General features: G+C 38.9%; 1 protein-coding gene across 1 annotated transcript in view; it reads right to left on the bottom strand.

The window, feature by feature from the left end:
* Nucleotides 1-529: 529 nt before the first annotated feature.
* The window catches only part of CNTLN (centlein), a 309,550-nt gene continuing 291,389 nt past the window's right edge, over nt 530-18,690 (bottom strand). The window contains exons 25-27 of the mRNA XM_083184414.1: nt 16,795-16,983; nt 14,068-14,145; nt 530-872 (exon numbers count right to left, since the gene is read on the bottom strand). Coding sequence (XP_083040540.1) covers nt 768-872; nt 14,068-14,145; nt 16,795-16,983 — 372 coding nt within the window. The 3' untranslated portion in view covers nt 530-767. The remainder of the gene's footprint in view (nt 873-14,067; nt 14,146-16,794; nt 16,984-18,690) is intronic.

Genomic DNA, 18,690 nt, shown 5'->3' with positions numbered 1-18,690 from the left:
TAAGAAGTGGGTAGTTTCCTGAATGTGAGATCTCGTTGCGGACACCCAAGGTTGTAAATAAGTGTCAACATAATGGAATAAGTTAGACATGAGGGATAACACTTGAAATTATAGGGTGCCCCGTACCGGAAGTGAGTGAATTTTAGGGAGGTGATAATAGACAGGAGTAATAGGGTGGTCAATATAAAGAAAACAGTGTTCATCTTTGGTAAAATAATATTGACTAATGCTTGATCTAATAAAGTTTTAAATTCTAAAGTGGATTGAATTGATGGATCCTTGCTTAATTTACAATAAAGATTGATAGCGTTCAGCTGTCTAAGTACCTCTTGAATGTATTCGGTCCTATCCTAAATGACTACCCATCATCCCGTCCGCTGGGATGCTGACTGTATTACATTCCCAAACAATGTAAACTTTGAGCAAATTAAAAGCCACAGTATCGCAACTGGTTCTTCATCATTTCTGAACCCTTTGGCATTAACAGCATGTCTTGTTAAAAAATAATGACCAAATGCATATATGTTGTCATTTATTTTATTATTTCTTTGTATATCTGACAGTAAAAAAGAAAAAAAATCATAAATATAAATACATTATAAAATAGACATTTCAGAACTGTGATAATTATGCGGTTTACAAAAATAATTGAAACCTTTTCTTTACAAAGTGGAATCAGGTTCATGCAACGTAACAAATTAAATGAATAGAGTTTGTATTTTATGTCATCATTTATTTTTCATAGAGGACTTGGATCCATGTGTCATTCACCTGGAATCTCTCGCCTTCAGCATCGCATATTCTTCTACCAGTCTCTTATTCTCACAGAGCTTGCTCCTCAAAGCTTCTATTAGGCAAGATGCAAAAGGGAGCTGAAAAATAGCAAAAAAGTGGTTATTGAATTTGGACTGTGCTTAAGCTTAAATGCATGCAGTATTAAATCTTTGTTTTTCTAGCTACTTGTCAGCATTGTTTTCTCTCATCCAGCAATCGTTTAGGTTAGAACAACTAATAGTGGGGCAGGTGTATTAAGCCTGGAGCAGAGATAAAGTGGAGATAAGGTAAAAGGAGATAAAGCACCAGCCAATGAACTGTGTTTGAGATATGACGGTTGGGAGTTGATTGGCTGGTGCTTTATCTCCTTTTACCATATCTCCACTTTATCTCTTCTCCAGGCTTAATACATCTGCACCATTGTGTGTTAAATATAATCGAAGTGCAAAAGTACAACAAATACAAAAACTGTATTGAAGTCTTGGTTTGGGGACCATTTGAATGATGTAAATTAGCGATACTAACATTACAGACATATATCTTCAGCTAAATGATCAATATAAGGTTCCAATCATATACAAGAAATTCACAAATAAATGATTTTATTGCACTCAGGATTAACAAAGTGTCTCCCTTTAGATTTTATGCTTGTGCACTTGGGGCCCGATCGAGCCCTAATCGCAGGGCTGTGAGTTCGCCGCTATGCACAGAGGGAAATTAATCAAAAAATTTGCAGCCATGGGGCGGGAATTACTGCATGCAGGACGGCAGCGTTTACTTAATCGCTGAGCTCCGAACATTCGCAACCCAGCGATCAGGTCTGAATCAGGCGCTTGGTCCTATTACAGATGTGTTCTCTTATACCTATACTTTCTGTGCTACGTGGCACACAATTTACATGCTCCACCACATGTAGTGATCCCCGTGTGAATACATTTTCCCAAGTTTTGCATCTTGCTTCACTAATAGTGTACTAAGAGCTTTGTACTTAGTGGCTATGCTGGGAGGCACTTTGTAAGGATAAATCTGTATAAGTTGCTGGTTTTTTATATGATGCAATAAAGAAAAAGATGAAGGGTTTTTTAGTAATTATAGTTGTGTTAAGTGGTGTCAATCATGTAGAAGCATTGGTGCACTACAAGCAATCTTGCAGAACGATATCTGCACATATGCAGTGTGGCATCTGAGCATGCTCAGGTATTTCATCATCAGACAGGTGTGTATGCTATCGGGTTTACTATTTTCTGTCTCAAATTAATTGGCATAAAGTAGCAGATTATAATAATGATGCGTGGTGCGAGTCACTCATATGCTGTATGACATTTGTCTCTTGCCTCTTTACTTTTTTTCAGGAATTTCTTAATTCACAAATTGTGCAATAAAGGTCTGATTCATGTTTGGAAGCAATGCAAAAAAATAAAGTAAATGGGCAAAATCATTCTGCCCAGCAAGTATCATGTTAAGAGAGATTTAGACTGGGTGGGTTATATTTTTTCTGTAAAGAGCAGTGCTTGAAGTGTGATGGAATATAACAGTATGGTATACCAGCACTATAAGCACTGCACTTTTTTTCTTAACCTCAATGGCATCACTGTGACCAGGAGTGATGGGGTGCATCTCACCCTGTGACTTCAGAGCTGGAGTCTTACGGCATCCCCCTTACAACCCTGTGGCTGCAGAGCAGGAAGCTCGCTGCATCCTCCTCCTCACACGCTGGGCAGCAGCAGAGCACAGCCCATGCCCAGTAACAGGTATATATACAGGGTATACCCGGCCATTGTCTGAGGTTCAATGTGGCCCCAAGGTTCAGATGGGCATACAAAATATAAGCTGCAGCATCTAACTGTAATTTCTACATGCCGGTTGCTGGCCGCACATCAAGATTGGTGCAAGTAAGCAAAAAAACAAGCAAAAAACAAACACCAGTGTTTGTTGCTGGCCCTAGCTGCCCAAGACACCCCCCACCAAGCAGCTAAATGCAGAGCAGGCAACCCATAACACCCCCACTCCTACCTGGCAGGCAGGTGCAGAGCAGGCAGACTGCGGCAGGGGCTGAAGAAGGAATTGAGGGGACTCTATATCTACAGGTCTTCTCTGGGTGAGCTTATTTGCTCACTCGACTTCCATTATCACATCTATGCTGATAATACTGAAATCTACCTCTCCTCTCCTGATCTCTCTCCCTCTATCCTCACTCATTTCTCCAACTGTCTCTCTGCTGTCTACTCTTGGATGACCCAGCGCTTTTTTAGACTTAAAATATCAAAGACTAAGCTGACCTCTTCCCACCCTCCTGCATAAAACCCAACCATCTCTCATCCAAACCTTCTGTTTATACTCACTTCTACCCCTTCTGTGTCACCCCTGTCTGTCTAACCCTCCCCTTTAGAATGTAAGCTCTCACGAGCAGGGCCCGCTATCCTCATGTGCCTTTCTTAGAATATATAAACCTCTGCCACCCTGATAATTACTTCAGTGTCCTGTCCCCTGATGCAACTATCCTTAACCATGTACTTGTCCTAAACTGTCTTGTGATGTAATTCGTTATGTGTTTTTGCTCATAACTATTCTCTGTAAAGCGCTGAGGAATTTGTGTGCGCTATATAAGAAACTGTTAACAAAATAATAAATACGGTAATAAGGAATGAGGATGGTATTTGAAGGAGTTAGAGGAAGGTGATGAGGGCCGAGTATGGTGAGCTCACCATAACTTCTTTAGGTGCACCTTTTTGTGCACAGCAGTATATCCTGGAATAAACACAATTTCCCCTTAAATTTTCCATATCATTGTTTTTTTGCTTTAGTATCAGTGTATAATGGCCTAAGATCACTGCAGTTCTTTTGTCTCTTTGTCATTGTATATATTCCATTTTGCTTTCGTAAGGTAAACCAGAAAGAGATTGGATCCAATCGTCCAATTTTGACTGGCATATGAGCCGGTCATACGCAGGTTGTCCTGATGTATGGCCAGCTTAAAGGTGTTTACACATGGTGCAATATGGTCACTGAGCAATTTTGGCTTAATATCTCTTAGCAATATATTGCTCAGCGACCATATTGCTCAGTGTACAATTTTCATCAGCGACAACAATTTTGGCAGAAAATTGCAAGCAATTCTGTCTCAACCTCATTTTGACTAGAAATCTCTAGACGCTCATTTTGACTAGAAATCTCTAGACGCTTGAGCCTCATAGCTACATCACTTTCTAAATCCAACATCCATGCCCTAAATTGTAAGTTCCAATAATTTATCTGAAATGGCTTATTGTAATTTCATTATAAATATAATATAATATAATATATATATATATATATATATATACATACATACACACAGCTCAAACGGTGCATCATACTTAATTTATAGCTAAGGATAACACTTGGAGGTTTGAAAGGAAAACAAATGTAAACCTTTGTCCTTTACAGTATTTATTGCATCTGTAGCAACTCAAAATTTTAGTAAGAACATGTCAAGTATGCCTTTAAATGAAATGAAATGCTATTTGCTCATTTACCAGAAGGTGGTGGTAGTGGATAAGGGAATCTGCAGTCTTACATGGTTTGTTTTAGATATGCTTACTTAAAACCATTTGAGAAAATGTATTTTATATGCCCAGAACTATCAGTGTTTAACATTAAGGACGCGTCTATAGAAAAAAAGCAAAATTATGTAAATCCATTCCTAAAGCCAAAAAACTATTTCGAGATTGGGTTGACCTAATAACTGTCAATATTATAATCGACACCTGTAAATTCTACAGAATGAAGTTATACTTGTACTATTAAGTCCAGTAAAGTATTACTATACACTTTGAGAAAGAGCTACTGTATGTGGGGGAATTGGATAGCCAGGGGCTAGCTAATTAGTCCCGAAAGTTGGCACTAAAGGGTATTTTGTTTTCCTGCTCGATTGTGGCTGGGAAAACACATAAACTTATCCCAAATCCAATGTCAATGTGTTTTCGGCGAACACAGGTTTTATTTTCAGGTAAGTGCCATTGAACTACCCTCAACACCGTTTGTGACCCCTATTACACTAGTGACCTCACACACCACAATGCTGGGCAGGTGACGTCACTGGAGGCGGGTCCTGAACATCTCCCAGTACTAGCTATTGCATTGCATTGAACAGTTCACGAGTCTACACATTCTGCTACACCTGCTCCTCTAGTCTCAATCAGCTTTGGGTTTTTTAACCACTAAAAGATCCATTTCAAAATTTCAGTCAATAAACAATGAAAATATGTGCTATTTATAGCCCTTTTACACCAGCCATTAGCCCTGTGTTCAATGCTGATCGCTTGCTGGGGTGAAATGCCGGGTCCCACGGTGGGTATAAAAGGAGTATAAATAGCAGATATTTTCATTGTTTATTAACTGAAATTTTGAAATGGATCATTTAGTGGTTAAAAAACCCAAAGCTGACAGACTAGAGGAACAGGTATAGCAGAATGTGTAGCTTGGGACTCGCTGCTTCTGGAGCCGCATCCACCAATTCCCCCTTGCTCAAAAAACGGAGCGAGGGGGAATTGGCGGATGCGGAGGCTGTGTTGAATGCTGTCAGGGTGAGTGGTGACAGCGAGCAGGAAGCCCTGCTCGCTGTCACCACTCGCAAACAGCATTGAATACCTGCCATTGTGATGACAATTTATTTCTGGGTAAAATTAAATAAAAAATCTGGTGCTAGCAGAGTCGCAAAGAACCCTACGCACCCAGATGGGCTGTTTGGCGCAAATACAGCAATAGTATATCGGGACACATTTGTCCCCATATGTGGCAACTGGCCCGTAGAACACTTGAATTCCCTCCATAGAGGAGCAGTGTTAGGCTTTTATTATATAGGATTTTCAATATTTTTTTTACATAAAAAAGTCCAAAGTCCAAAGTCCACATTAAATTTAATCTGTCCCAAATTGTAAAGGGACTATGTAGAACAGAAAGAAAAGCCCTAACTCCAACAAAAATTAGCTTTTCACCAGAACACCAAAGATACATGGTACATATTTGCTGCAGTCACGCCAAACCCTCTTGGCCCACCATCTCTTCTAAGACTTTTGTAGCTCTGCCCATATTTTTTTGCCACAAACGTGTCTTAGTGGCAACGCAATGCATCTAGGATGCAGCAGGAGACAAGTCTGAAGAGAACAAGTCTAAGCTTCTAGCACAGTGCATGTGTCAAATGTGATGCTGGCAGAATAACGACCTACTGTAAAAATGTAATAGTAAACAAAATTGAACACAAATGCCATTCTGAAACACTCTATTACAGTATGTGCCCATTTTTGTTCAACTATAATTGTGAAGTCCAATTATGCTTTTGCTATCTAAAGGTTAACATCAATGTTAATAATTACACTCCCTTATATGACGTAAGCACATGGCACCTTAAACCAGACAATATCGTAGAAAGAAGAAAACTGCTAGGTTATCCTACAGGAGCAGATGATATGTAGGGTTAATTACAATCAATACTGGCAGTTAGACAGTATGTTAAGAACCTCTGACCTTGAATTTGACTATAATTTGTCAATTCACAGATACAGTTCCATAAGAAATAAATATGTACAATTAAGCAACCAGGGTATTGCAATATTTCACTTATTTTTCCCATTATTATCCATATTTTTTTTCTTTTACTTTAACTGAAAAATTTCTAACATGATTTAGGTTTTAGACTTTATCCCACAAAAAACAGCAATTTCAGTAAGGGTGTATAGACTTTTTATATCCGCACTTTATAGGATTGATGTGGTGAGCAAGCCTTGCAAGAGTACGCGCTACACGAAATGGGGGTCTATGTTGACATGTATTCACATTGACACACAAAAAGCCTCATGTCTACCTTTTCATGCTGACCTTTGGTCATGTCAACTTTTAGCATGTCGACATTTTGCCAATGTAAATCTATGATGTTCTACTTAGGCACCATACACCTTTCCACTCACATCCGTCCATATACTCATATTAACACAGGTGAGAATCAAATAAAATCTAAAAAAAAACCTGAAAAGTAATTTGTCTCTACATCACATACATTCCCATCTTAAATGTATTTATTTTGACAATTTTGAATCTTTGTAATTCTAAATGATTCTAAAAGTATTTGTCCTATCGCTTATTTTCATCTAACTGGAGGCCAAACAGCTTAATTATTGTGTATGTTCTTGAGAACGTTACCTTTCCTTTAAGCAATGAATCAACTGTTTTGAGCATGATATCTGTATACACTATACCTAAATAAAGTGATCAACTAAACTTAGACTTTTCCCGTAATAGCCTTTTCAGAAATGTGTTCTATAGTTTTTAATGCTATATCCATAATATAAGCTGACTAAGGAGCTTAACGTATGCACATAACTAGTCAAATAATTAGCCATAATGAACTTTACAAATGATATAGCTTGACATATGGAATATATCTTAAAATATACTGGATACAAGTTATAATCCACCAAAACTATTTGTACTACATGCACTGTATTTTACGTAAAATGATTTGAATAGTATGAATAAATGGCCTGTTCATATTTGAGCTGAAACCTTCCTTAAAAATGTGTTTCTGATTTTGATTGAAAATTATATTGATGCTATTCTTCTATACCAAAGAATTGTTAGGTTTTATAGCTGAATATTATCACTGACTGTATTTTCTGTCCTAAATTACCTTGCAATGTTAATGCACAAGGCCACATAAAGTAATATATTTCTTAGTGCTTATTCATAGTATAATTACTTGCTTGCGACAAGCAACACATCAGTTTATCTCTTTTATATAAAGAACTGCACTGTTGTTAGAACCAATGTCATTACTACCAGGTCAAGACCAGGCAGATGAAATGTGATACAGATTTGCATTTATAAATGCCATCAATACATTTGTATGCAATCACAACTGACAAACGAAGGCAGCACTCGGATTACAAGCCGCTAATTTCTATTTTGTGTTACAGGTTTATATTAATGTTTTAATGTGTACATGATATTTACATATATTTAAGATATCTATGTAGGTTAACACATCTAAACAGATAATGTGAAATGAGTTAGAAGTGCAAAAGATGAACTCATGCTACAGTATAGTGATTACTGTGGAAGACAGAAATGAAGATGTGATAAATATATTTATAGTGTAACCTAACACAGGATCACTTCCATTGCCTTTATCATACAGGCAATGGTTAACATACACTAGCTCTCGCTGCTGGGCTGTCTGATAACTACTCACTAGTGTGCCAATCTAGCCACATTCAGGAGTGCACATTTTGAATATTAATGGTGGGTTATGCGTATGGAGATCTCAACACACAAAACAAATATAAAAATAAAATAAAATATATGTTTATATATACTAATTAAAGAAGAAATAAACCTCTTCAATTAAAGAGTTCACATTTTAAGAATTATGTGATCCCCAAAATAAATCTTAATGGAAGGCAACAATAAAAGAACTAATGGTTCACTGAAGGTTACAGACTCCCCGCAGTTAAACTGTAAAGAGCAATTACTGATTAGTAAATGGTAACTTCCCACTCCCTATTTTTTTATTTCACCCTAAACTATAAGACTAGACTGTAAAAAAATAAAAAATTAAGTATCTTTAAAACATTATTATTCCATCACAGAGGAATAAAATGAGCTTGAAAATGATCTAGAGGGATATGATGCAGTTCATTATGTTAAACAGCAACAGCAGTGATTTCCTAGTGTTCATAAAGACTGCTCTATTAAATTTACCTCCAGTCAATAATTAGGAGTCCACAAATAAACGCAGGCAATTAAATCAATACTACTGGACAATTATGTTCCATAGACCTCGCTCAGAAAGACACTATATTTTACATAGCAGTATTAAATGGGCTGGGTGAAACAGCCAACATTCTCACGCTCATCATTAGCAGAGGTATAGAACCCAGAGTAATGCACCATCTACAGAGGATGTATACTTCACGCCAGGAGGCAAATTTCTACTAATATTGGCAATGCAATTTAAGGCAATAACATTTTGTTGTAAATGGAAGGGGGATTATTATTTGCACTCTGGAGGTACTAAAACTAGCACATTTCATATATTATATGTTGCGATTTCTTACTTGAAACTAATATTAGTTTCATTGTTTCCATGAAGTATATTTCAAATTAATTACATAATGGAATACTTTGTTTTAAAGCTATAGAAGTAGCTGCATTGAAGTCCTGTCCATTGACATTTCAATTATTTTGCATTATATGTTCAGGTTTGATGTATATATTTCATACTGATCAGATGATCTTACAACAACATTATAACAGCTGTAAAAATATATTTAAATGGTCACATACGGTGTAATTCCATTACCATCTTTTATACAAAAATCAATAATGCAAAAATCAGATATTGTAATTTGTTCTAAAGGCCAGTGTCGGCCTGATTAATAGATTGCGTAGAGTGAAACGCATAAAGCATATGAACCAACGTATGACATCAGAAGTCAGGTACCTGAGTGTTAACTATCTGTACGTAGCACAGTGAGGTTAATAGCACTAAATATAATAACGTAATTCTATCATGGAAAAGCTGCTCATATAAAGGCCAAATGCAAACTAAATAATAATAAAAAAAGTACAAGTTTTAAATAAACTACTTGTGTACACTGTAAACATAATGATTTACGATCAGTGCATGGCATCTGCTACCTCATTTCCCCCTCTCAAGAGCTGCATGTATCATGGATACGTATCAAATATTTCAATGGATTTCACACTACGTGGGATTATTTCACAGACAGAGCAAACTTACATTAAAAAGAAGAAAAGTTTTAAGAATTCTTGTAAATGATGTCAAAACAAAAGCAAATCTATGACTTGAGAAGCAGGGCTCTCACCTGCCAATAAACTGCCCTTGATCACTTGCAAGAGGGGATCCTCCCAGCTGACTAGATGTGTGCAGAAAAAGAGATACTTGAAAGGGAAGAAAAAGTATCACACAGGTCACAGCAGCAGTCTCAACTGAACCCTCCGGGATTTCAACTAGTCTCGGCCTTGTCATCCTCTATGCAGCTTTCCACTCTGCCCAGAAAATGTCGATATGAAAATGTTTGAGGGGCCTCTGGTGGAAATTTTTTCATTCTTTCTGCATCGACAGGATGCCAAATCAATATTTAGTTCCCACTAACAAGCTGCTCGAGGTCTCAGTAGAAAATATTGCAGAGAGTGCGGGAAGACACAGTAATAAACAGCTGTCTGACTGTGAGGAAAACATGAATTGACTGGAAGCAGGTCCATAGTAAAAGGTCACTGAAACCCATGAACTCTTCAGGTGTCCCCATCAACTACTGGCTTTAAAGAAGAATCTTCTTCTGAGAGGGAGAAAAGCATAGATCCTTGTTTTCGTACAAGACAGCATGTACGTCAGGCAGATAATTAAATTAATCAATTTGTTAGAATTCTACAAACCTTCTCCGTCTATTCTATATTTGTTAACCCATTGCAGGCCAGCAGTCTTATACTGAAATCACAGATTTGTGCTGAAGATCTTATTACAATAATTAAATGGGGGAAATAGCTTCTATAAAATAAGTGCATTAGTTTGGCAACATTTTTCAAATGAAAAACTTTTCCTAAGGGGCTTAATTTGAATGCAAAATTTTATTTTAATATTTGTTTACATACAAAAATAGTTTTACTTAAATATAAGGCTATTAATCAAACTACACCAACATACAGTTTCTCTTTGTTGATCTCAAAATATCTCCCAGCTCAACCTCTTCGATTAGCACAAGATCTGCGTCTCTTATCCACACTAATTATATCCTACCATTAACAGTAACACGGCTGCTGTTGGACTGCACACAATAATGGCCCCCATACATGTGTGTGATTTGGCCTGTTTTCACGCGAGTCTGATGGATCGGGCTGAGAAATCTAGTGAATTTCGGCCAAATCACATGTGTCTGACATCGGAATGGACCAGATGCCTGGTGCCATGTGCATGGGGTAAGAGGTTGGACATGTTATACACATAAGATAAATCATATTGTGAAGCCATCAGGTTCTTTTTAGCACATGTGATGTATCACATTCGATTTCCCTTGAACCTCCCTTTCCCCCTCAGCTCCCTTTTACATTCGGTAAATTGCCTGTGATTTATTGCATTTAAAAAATGGCACATCAAGTGTCAAGTCGAATGAAGAACTCCCGGGGAAGTTCAAGAGATAACTGGTCCGACTTTTGTCTGCGACCATCGAACGATGGGGGAGGTTCCCTGAGATGGAGGAGGCGTATTCCATGAAAAATACACGTGCGGTCCGTTCGGCCAGCTTCTTACCGCGTACAGACGGAGTTGGCGATCCGTATGGAAGGCAGGGTTTCGCACGCACGGTCCTGGCCGCATATTCGGATCCGGCCGCACCGATCAGAATAAGGCCCTAAGTGCTTCCAGAAAACTCACCTCTTCAGGCAAACTTACCATATTCCAGAATCACCCCCATAACCTTCACTATCTTATTACATTTCTACTATACAGTCCACACATAACTTTACTTATTTTCTCTTTCTTCACTGTCACATCCCGCTGACCCTAGTCCAACATTCCTGTGTGACAACATTATACAGCCCTCAAAAACCCTCTGCAATCTGGCTGGACCAATATGCAATATATAGCAATTATCCTTGTGTACCAATACCTATTTGCTTACAGATTGTAAACTTGCAAGGAGGACCCTCATATTTGTAGCCAGATTAAGAGAATCACGGGCCCGGAGCTGGAAATGTTCAAGGGCTTATTATAAGAGGGGAGGAGGTGAGGACAATGCCATGTTACACTATACACCCCAATGTCTCCCTAAATATACAAACATTGCATATTGTGTGTGGAAAATAGAAATGCACTTTTAATACTTAAGATTAATGGCTAACCATGGGGCCAGCTAGTGGTTATCATGTTGTCATGATGATGGACCTATTTTTTATGTGGAGGCCTGGAGCTACAGCTCCATCTATCACATTGTTAATTTGATTTTTTGTTTTATTATGTTTTTCTTAATTGTAAAGCGCAATGGAATAGCCTGGCACTATATAAGAAAATAATAATAATAATGTAATAAATAAAAGTCTTGAAAGAGACTGTTTGTCTAGGAATATGGCCTTTAATTCACAAATATTTTACTCAATAAGTATGGAGAACAGACAAATAAGCTCTGGGGTCACACACTGTAAGGTGCACATTAATCCAAGGTTTCGCATGGAGCCTTGCATGCGATACCTCGGCAACTGGGAGCCGCCAGGTTCCCAAATGGCTGGACCGCATACGATACACCATATGAGACCCTCAGCAAGTGCTGCTGGATCAGTCAAATGTTATGTGCAGCACTTGTGATTTCCGGATTCAATACACACGGGACCACGCATGGAATTGGAGGTTTGGCACATATGATTTGGGGACTTTTTAGCTGATTTCATGGCCCAATCCATAGGAATCGGGTAAAAAGGGCCCAAATCATACAAGTGTGTGGCCAGCTTTACAGTATGAGATACTGTAGGTCACCTGATCAAGAAGTACATCTCTGAGCACTGATCACTAGATGACATTTTGCCTTTTCTCTGTCACCTGTTAAGTGCATTGGAAGAGAGCGAAATAAACACAATTACAGTATGCACGTAGTCTCAGTGCAGCTGCCATTCTGAAAAATTGGCACTAAGAGCATAACAATAACATATGGGTCGAGTTCTTGGATTCACTGTATTATTGCCTTACTATGTTAAGTAGCTGCCTTAAAGCTCATGGATTTTAAGACAACATGAATATCTTTTTACTTTGCACTGATCAATAACATTTGATACCAAATGCAAAACACATCATTTGCATATTCAAAATGTGTCCTGTAACTTCTCTACAGAATTGAACTGCTTCATTTTACATGGTTGCTTAACCCAAACAATGCTTCATGAACTTTGTTAAAATATTATGATTTACCCGTTATTAATAACACATTTCTATTGTAGTTCAGATGAGTTACAGCAAATGATATTTGCACAAGGTTTTTCTGCACTGCTATTCTAGAGAAGGCAAATATGTGCATATTAATGGAGCCTCATACTCATTGTAGACCTTTTAAAGACAGCAAAATGACCTGTAAAGAAAAAAAATTTGTCTCCAAGATGACCAAGACACTATACCTAAGGCAATCATGAAAGTGGAAAGTGTCACAATAAGAAAGTCATGTTGTGCTGGGAATAGTGCTTTGATAGAGCACGTTTTGGATAGAGAGGTATAAAAATAGGGTGAAGCTAAGAGAAATTTCTAGATACACTACTGCCTAACACTAAAGGTGGCCATCCTGTACATCAGAAAGGCCGGTCTTAAGGTGGCCATACATCAGAAAGACTGGTCTGCAATCATGATTGTGTCCAATTTCCCTTAAACTCCCCAGCAGTCCTTGGTGGTTTTTGGACACACAATGTACTCACAATCTGTCATATAATCCGTCATACAATCCATCTGCTGCATGAATGTATGATTGAAGCTTCATTTAAATAGGAGGCTGGCCTACTAGGATCAAAAGGATAGGAGTACCAAAAATCCTGTTTTTTTTTTTTTTTTTTTAAATTACAGGTTGCCAGCAACTACCAATCTGCTCACATCTACCATTATTAAATAGCCCGGATGCAGCAATCCTCTGAAAACTGTTCTCAGAGTAGTGACAGAATTGTGCAAAAGGACGTCCACCGCTCTCTTATAGCGTAATGCTGGAGACGGACATCTGGGGACACAGTTATACCATTTGCGCCAAGCTCTATAATGCATAATCTAACCCACAGAAATAATGCAACACACACAGAAACCTATGGAGGCTGCACATGCTGTGGGAAATAGTGGGACCGCAGTTGATTCTTCCATTGTACATTTGGGGGCTACTAAATATTTGCAGGTATTTCCAGAAAATGCATGTTTGTAGGTAATATTTCCCAAATAGTTAATGAAAAATAGGCACCATTATGGTGTTGTGTGTTAATACCACACATCCAAATACAATTTAAAATGGCACATCTTGGGCTCTTGTTAACATTAATCCAATTGGTGTGTAAACATTTTGGCTTAAGCTAGATGGATGATAATGGTGGATAATCAGATTTATGAATATATATTCATACTATGTTTGGCAAATGTACTTTTTCTAAAACACTTAATTTTATTGTATTCTTGAAACGCCTATAAAGGTGCTATGTCAAAAACCTCTATTTCATGTATTTATTGTAAAATGTATACTATGCGTATTTTTTGTTTTCTAGACAGTTACAAAGGAATATTCCCAATACCTGTCCTTCAAGAAGCTTCATTATGTGGTTCATCCATTCTTTATCATATTCTACTGACCGCTTCTCATTTGCTATTTCCTAATGGAGGAAAGGAGACACAATAATTTATGACAGGTTTATGAAAGCATTATGGACATAGAATAATAAAAAAATCACATTGCATTTAAAACACCTTGCATCCAAAGTGACCAGAGTGCTCCACAGATACATTACACATCCTTATGTTGCTAATAACAAGGAACAATCAATATCATTGTATCTTCCATAAAAGCGTGAAATGGCTATATGGACCTAATCCAGTAAGTTCGTGAGACCTCTACTCCTTAAAGTGCTAAACCATCTCTCTTTCCTTTTCATTAAATATATAAAAACATTGAAAACATGAAAGACTGCATGAGTGTGCACATATGTAGTAAAGAGGTGACAGTCAGGGGGTGTAGGGACAATACCATTTATCAACCAGTGTACATATTATTTGCTTTGTGCTGCAATGCAGGTAAGATAAATAAGGCCTTTGTACAGATTCTATGCCATCTGTCAGTGTAACCACCAAAGATGTTCTGCAGCAGTAAATCACACAGAAGCAAGTTTCCAGGTGCTGGTGAAGGAGCTCTTAGAAATAGAGGTAACTGACTGCCTGTGAGTGGTTACTTGGGCTGGGTGGCATGGCACCAGTAGGAGTGGTCAGTAGCGACTAGTTGCGGACAGTTTATGGAATGTCAAAGAATTGGGACACCTTCAGAGTGGCAAAGTACAGTATGGCTATCTTATAACAGCTATGTTTGCAATTAAATTGTAATTGCATATAGCAGTAGTAAATATGTACAAAAAGGTAATGACCAGTCAGTAGTCAATCGGTTGTAAACAATTTGGTTAGAAGAACGAGATTCAGTTTACAAAAGGCAGCAGAACTGAACAAAAACATTAATTATGCATATGAAAAAAGTAGAAGGACATGTGTTGTTAATAAGCAAATTAGGAGAATTTTATATACAAGTAAGCTCCTTTTTTGTATTAAGATATTCAAGTTAAAGCAAACATCACAAACATTTCTTTTATGTATTAACAGAACATAGAGTGTAAAACTGAGAGGGGTTTACTGTACCATCTCATAAAAATGTTGGGGTAAATTTATTAGGACAGAATGGGATTGGTTGCTATGGGCAACATCTCCTCTTTCCACCTTTGGAAGCTTTAGTAAATGTACCCATTTATATTGCTTCTCTTCTATAGTAATACAGAAAGAAATAAAGTATGCCTTAAGAAAAATAGTCTTCCGCTACTATTCAGTTAAAGAGGCCCTGCATAGGCTGGGATATGGTTAGTTTGGTTAACCAGCAGTAGCTCATAAAGAGAGTATACTCTGTGGAAGGCAGACTGGGTGAAACACATAGTTTCTCCAGTATCTGTATTTAGAAAATGTCAAACTTGCAGTAACTTCCAAATATTTGAATGTAAGATGAACCATTTTTATTGACTCTCTGAAATTTGTGCCAACATCTCTATGAGAGATTTTCAAAATATCGGCTAAAAATGGCAGGGTCACTCACATTTGTTATCTACAGATGGAGCAAGCTCCATCTTTGCAGGGGCTGGTGATTCTATCGTCAGCCCCCGGCTCCCGCACGCCCCGTGGCTATGGAGCTGGCTCTGCCGCCCACCACCTCGCCTGGTGCCCCTCGCCACCCCGCCGTCCCCCCTGTCCCTGCTCATCTCCCTGAAGAGGAGACTGGCAGGATGCCGCCGCCCTGAAACTGGGACACGCGTGCGTGTTAGACGTACAAGCGTCCTAGTCAGATGGAACGCCTCTGCGCCGGCGATCACCAGCGCAGGCATGCTGGCGATCCCCGGCCAAGGATCAGAGGCGCTCCATCTATAAATCCCCATCCTCCAAAAAATGCATTGTAAAAAAAGATTACATTTCCTATATAAGGTAAACATTACAGGTCATTATGAGGCATTTTGGGAATTTTCACACCTACTTTGACAAATTGATTTGGCACTCAAAGGTTTAATGCCTCGAATGGACTTGAAAAAGACCTGCAGAGGTTCATCTAGATAAATGGAAGGAATTACTGCCTGATGAGGTGAGAAATCCAAAGACTGAAAATATGTAGAAGGACATTTCAAGGGGAGAGCATAGGAGATATTGTGGGGTGGGGTGGAGGGATTTTAGGGACAGAAGACCACCACAGCACTATTTCAGGGCATTGTTTCATGTAGTAGCCTTCCAATGTGAATCACTGCTTTATGTCTCTTGTTCTGGTCCATTCAAGATGTTTTAATGTACCATATAAAGTATCGAATCAGGAGGGCTAATGAATGGAACCATTAAGGTACAGTTACTGACAGTGCCTAGAAGACATAAAGCAGCTTAGGAGGGTATTCATCTTGACCACATTCGTTTTTTCCCAGCCAAGAAAGGTATTTCAGATACCAATGATTATAGTACAAAGGAACTGAGGAGAGAAGGGGTGTATAGTTGACGGGGAATCATTGTGACAGGTTTCTGGTTAGTTTTATCCCTAGGTATGTAATATGGGTGTGGGTGCAAGGTAAATGGAAAAGCATGTTGGAGGCCCAATGCAATAGAATGAGAAAATACATTTGAGGGCCCTAGAATTGGAGAAGTTGATTTTTAAGTTGGACCACATCCTACTCTTTTCTTACATTGTCAGACATCTTCTTTCTAGGGTGAAAAAACAAAATTTACTGTAAATCACTCACCTGCTCATCTGGAGCCTCCAATATGTCACTAAGGTCTGAATGTGAGATGTTGAGGATAGAGGCTGCCAATGTCTGCGCTCTGTGCACAGATTGTGTGGATGGACCAGTGGTTGATGCCTTCAGTATTCTGGCTTGTCTTATATGGCTTCTCATTTCATAAACATCCACCTGAAGTTCTTTAGCTAAACTCTTACAAAAATAGAAAAAAAACAAATAGATTAGTTCTTTCAATTCAATCAAACACAAAAAGACAGCTGCTTTATAATCTAAGATATTACAAATACTAAAGTCTGCTAAATAGCTATTATCCATACTTAATTAGTGTTAGCTGACAGTAGTAACTTTTGGGTGTGCACAAGGTTGATACTGGAAACAGTTCGACACGTGAAAAGTGCTTTAACTTTTTTGGTATCATGGTTGACATCTAAGCATATGGATGTCCAATTAGTGTAGCACATCATCGCGCATGGCTTCCTTTGTTTGCTGTGCTTCGCTTAGTTACTGCAGCGCACACTTCACCATTCCTAATAGGAATCCATGTGGATGGTAAAGTATGAAAAAGTCCAAAAAATCATGAAAAACATGTTGATCCGTAAGCCATCTGGATACTGTAACTTTTAGTAGAGCACTTAAACCCAGAAATAGAATATCGAAACACATATTAGAAACAAGCATTACATAAGGAACATGGGTACTTGTGTATTATCACGGCGCCCCCGATATTAAGTCGCACGCTTTTTTTTATCGCATCGCATGCCATACACCCGATGCGATGTAAGCCTCCTATACGATGTTAAATTGTATAAGCACCCTAATGGGTGCTTACAATGTTAAATGCACCCCCACGCCACCACCATGAACGTGAACCCGAAGCGTGGCGAGCACAGCGAGCCCGCGCAGGGCGGTGGTACGTGTCCTCCGACCTTTTCATACCCCCACTATCCACGTCGGCTTGGAGTTGAATTTATATAGTGTGGCGAGCGCAGCGTGCCACCGAGCCCGAAGCATGGCGAGCGCAGTGAGCCCCGCAAGGTGACGCGTATACCTGTGAAGTAATGCGCGTCCCCTCGCGGGGCTCGTCCCGCTTCGGGCTCGGTGGCTCGCCACACTATATAAAATCAACTCCACGCCGACGTGGATAGTGGGTGTATGAAAAGGTCGGAGGACACGTACCGCCGCCCCTCGCGGGCTCGCCACGCTTCGGGTTCACGTTCATACTGGGGGTGGCGTGGGGGTGCATTTAACATTGTAAGCACCCATTAGGGTGCTTATACAATTTATAATCGCATTGTATGGCATTGTATGCCATATACAATGCCATACAATTTTAACATTGTATGACATTGGGGAACATCGCGGGACATCGCATACCATACCATCGCATGCCTTATGGTCTGCGATGCGATGGGCGCCGTGATAATACACAAGTACCGGAACATGTGCTTAATTGTGTAATGTCACTGGTTGATCAGGACTTTAAAATGTTGCCCGCACTTTCTCATGTTATAAAAAATTAAAAATGTAAGATTTGCCTATTGTTCTTTCTACAGGCTTAGCAACAATCCATAACTGTATCAAGTAGTAACATCTAAATGTGAAAGGTACAGTACTCTGGATTAGAAGTAGGTATCTAACTGTTAAGGGGCCTACATACGGGGAGATGTGTTGAGCATTCTGAGCGATATTAGATTGCTCAGAAAGATCACTCAGCACACAGTGGCGATGTGTCAGCGATGTGTGCTGAGCGATCTGTCAGGGCCAGTGTTCTTCTGTGAGAACACTGGCCCTGACCGATTAACATTCAGCATGCTGGATATAAATCGCTGGGCCATACATTGCTTTCGCTCCACACACAGAGTGAGATCGCTTAGAAAATGCCCCTAAATCGCTATGTGT

The sequence above is a fragment of the Crinia signifera genome, chromosome 1, assembly GCF_055691185.1.
Source record: "Crinia signifera chromosome 1, ASM5569118v1, whole genome shotgun sequence".
Classification (NCBI taxonomy): Eukaryota; Metazoa; Chordata; class Amphibia; order Anura; family Myobatrachidae; genus Crinia; species Crinia signifera.
The sequence above is the reverse complement of the archived record's forward strand: the minus strand, read 5'-3'. Positions and strand labels throughout refer to the sequence as shown.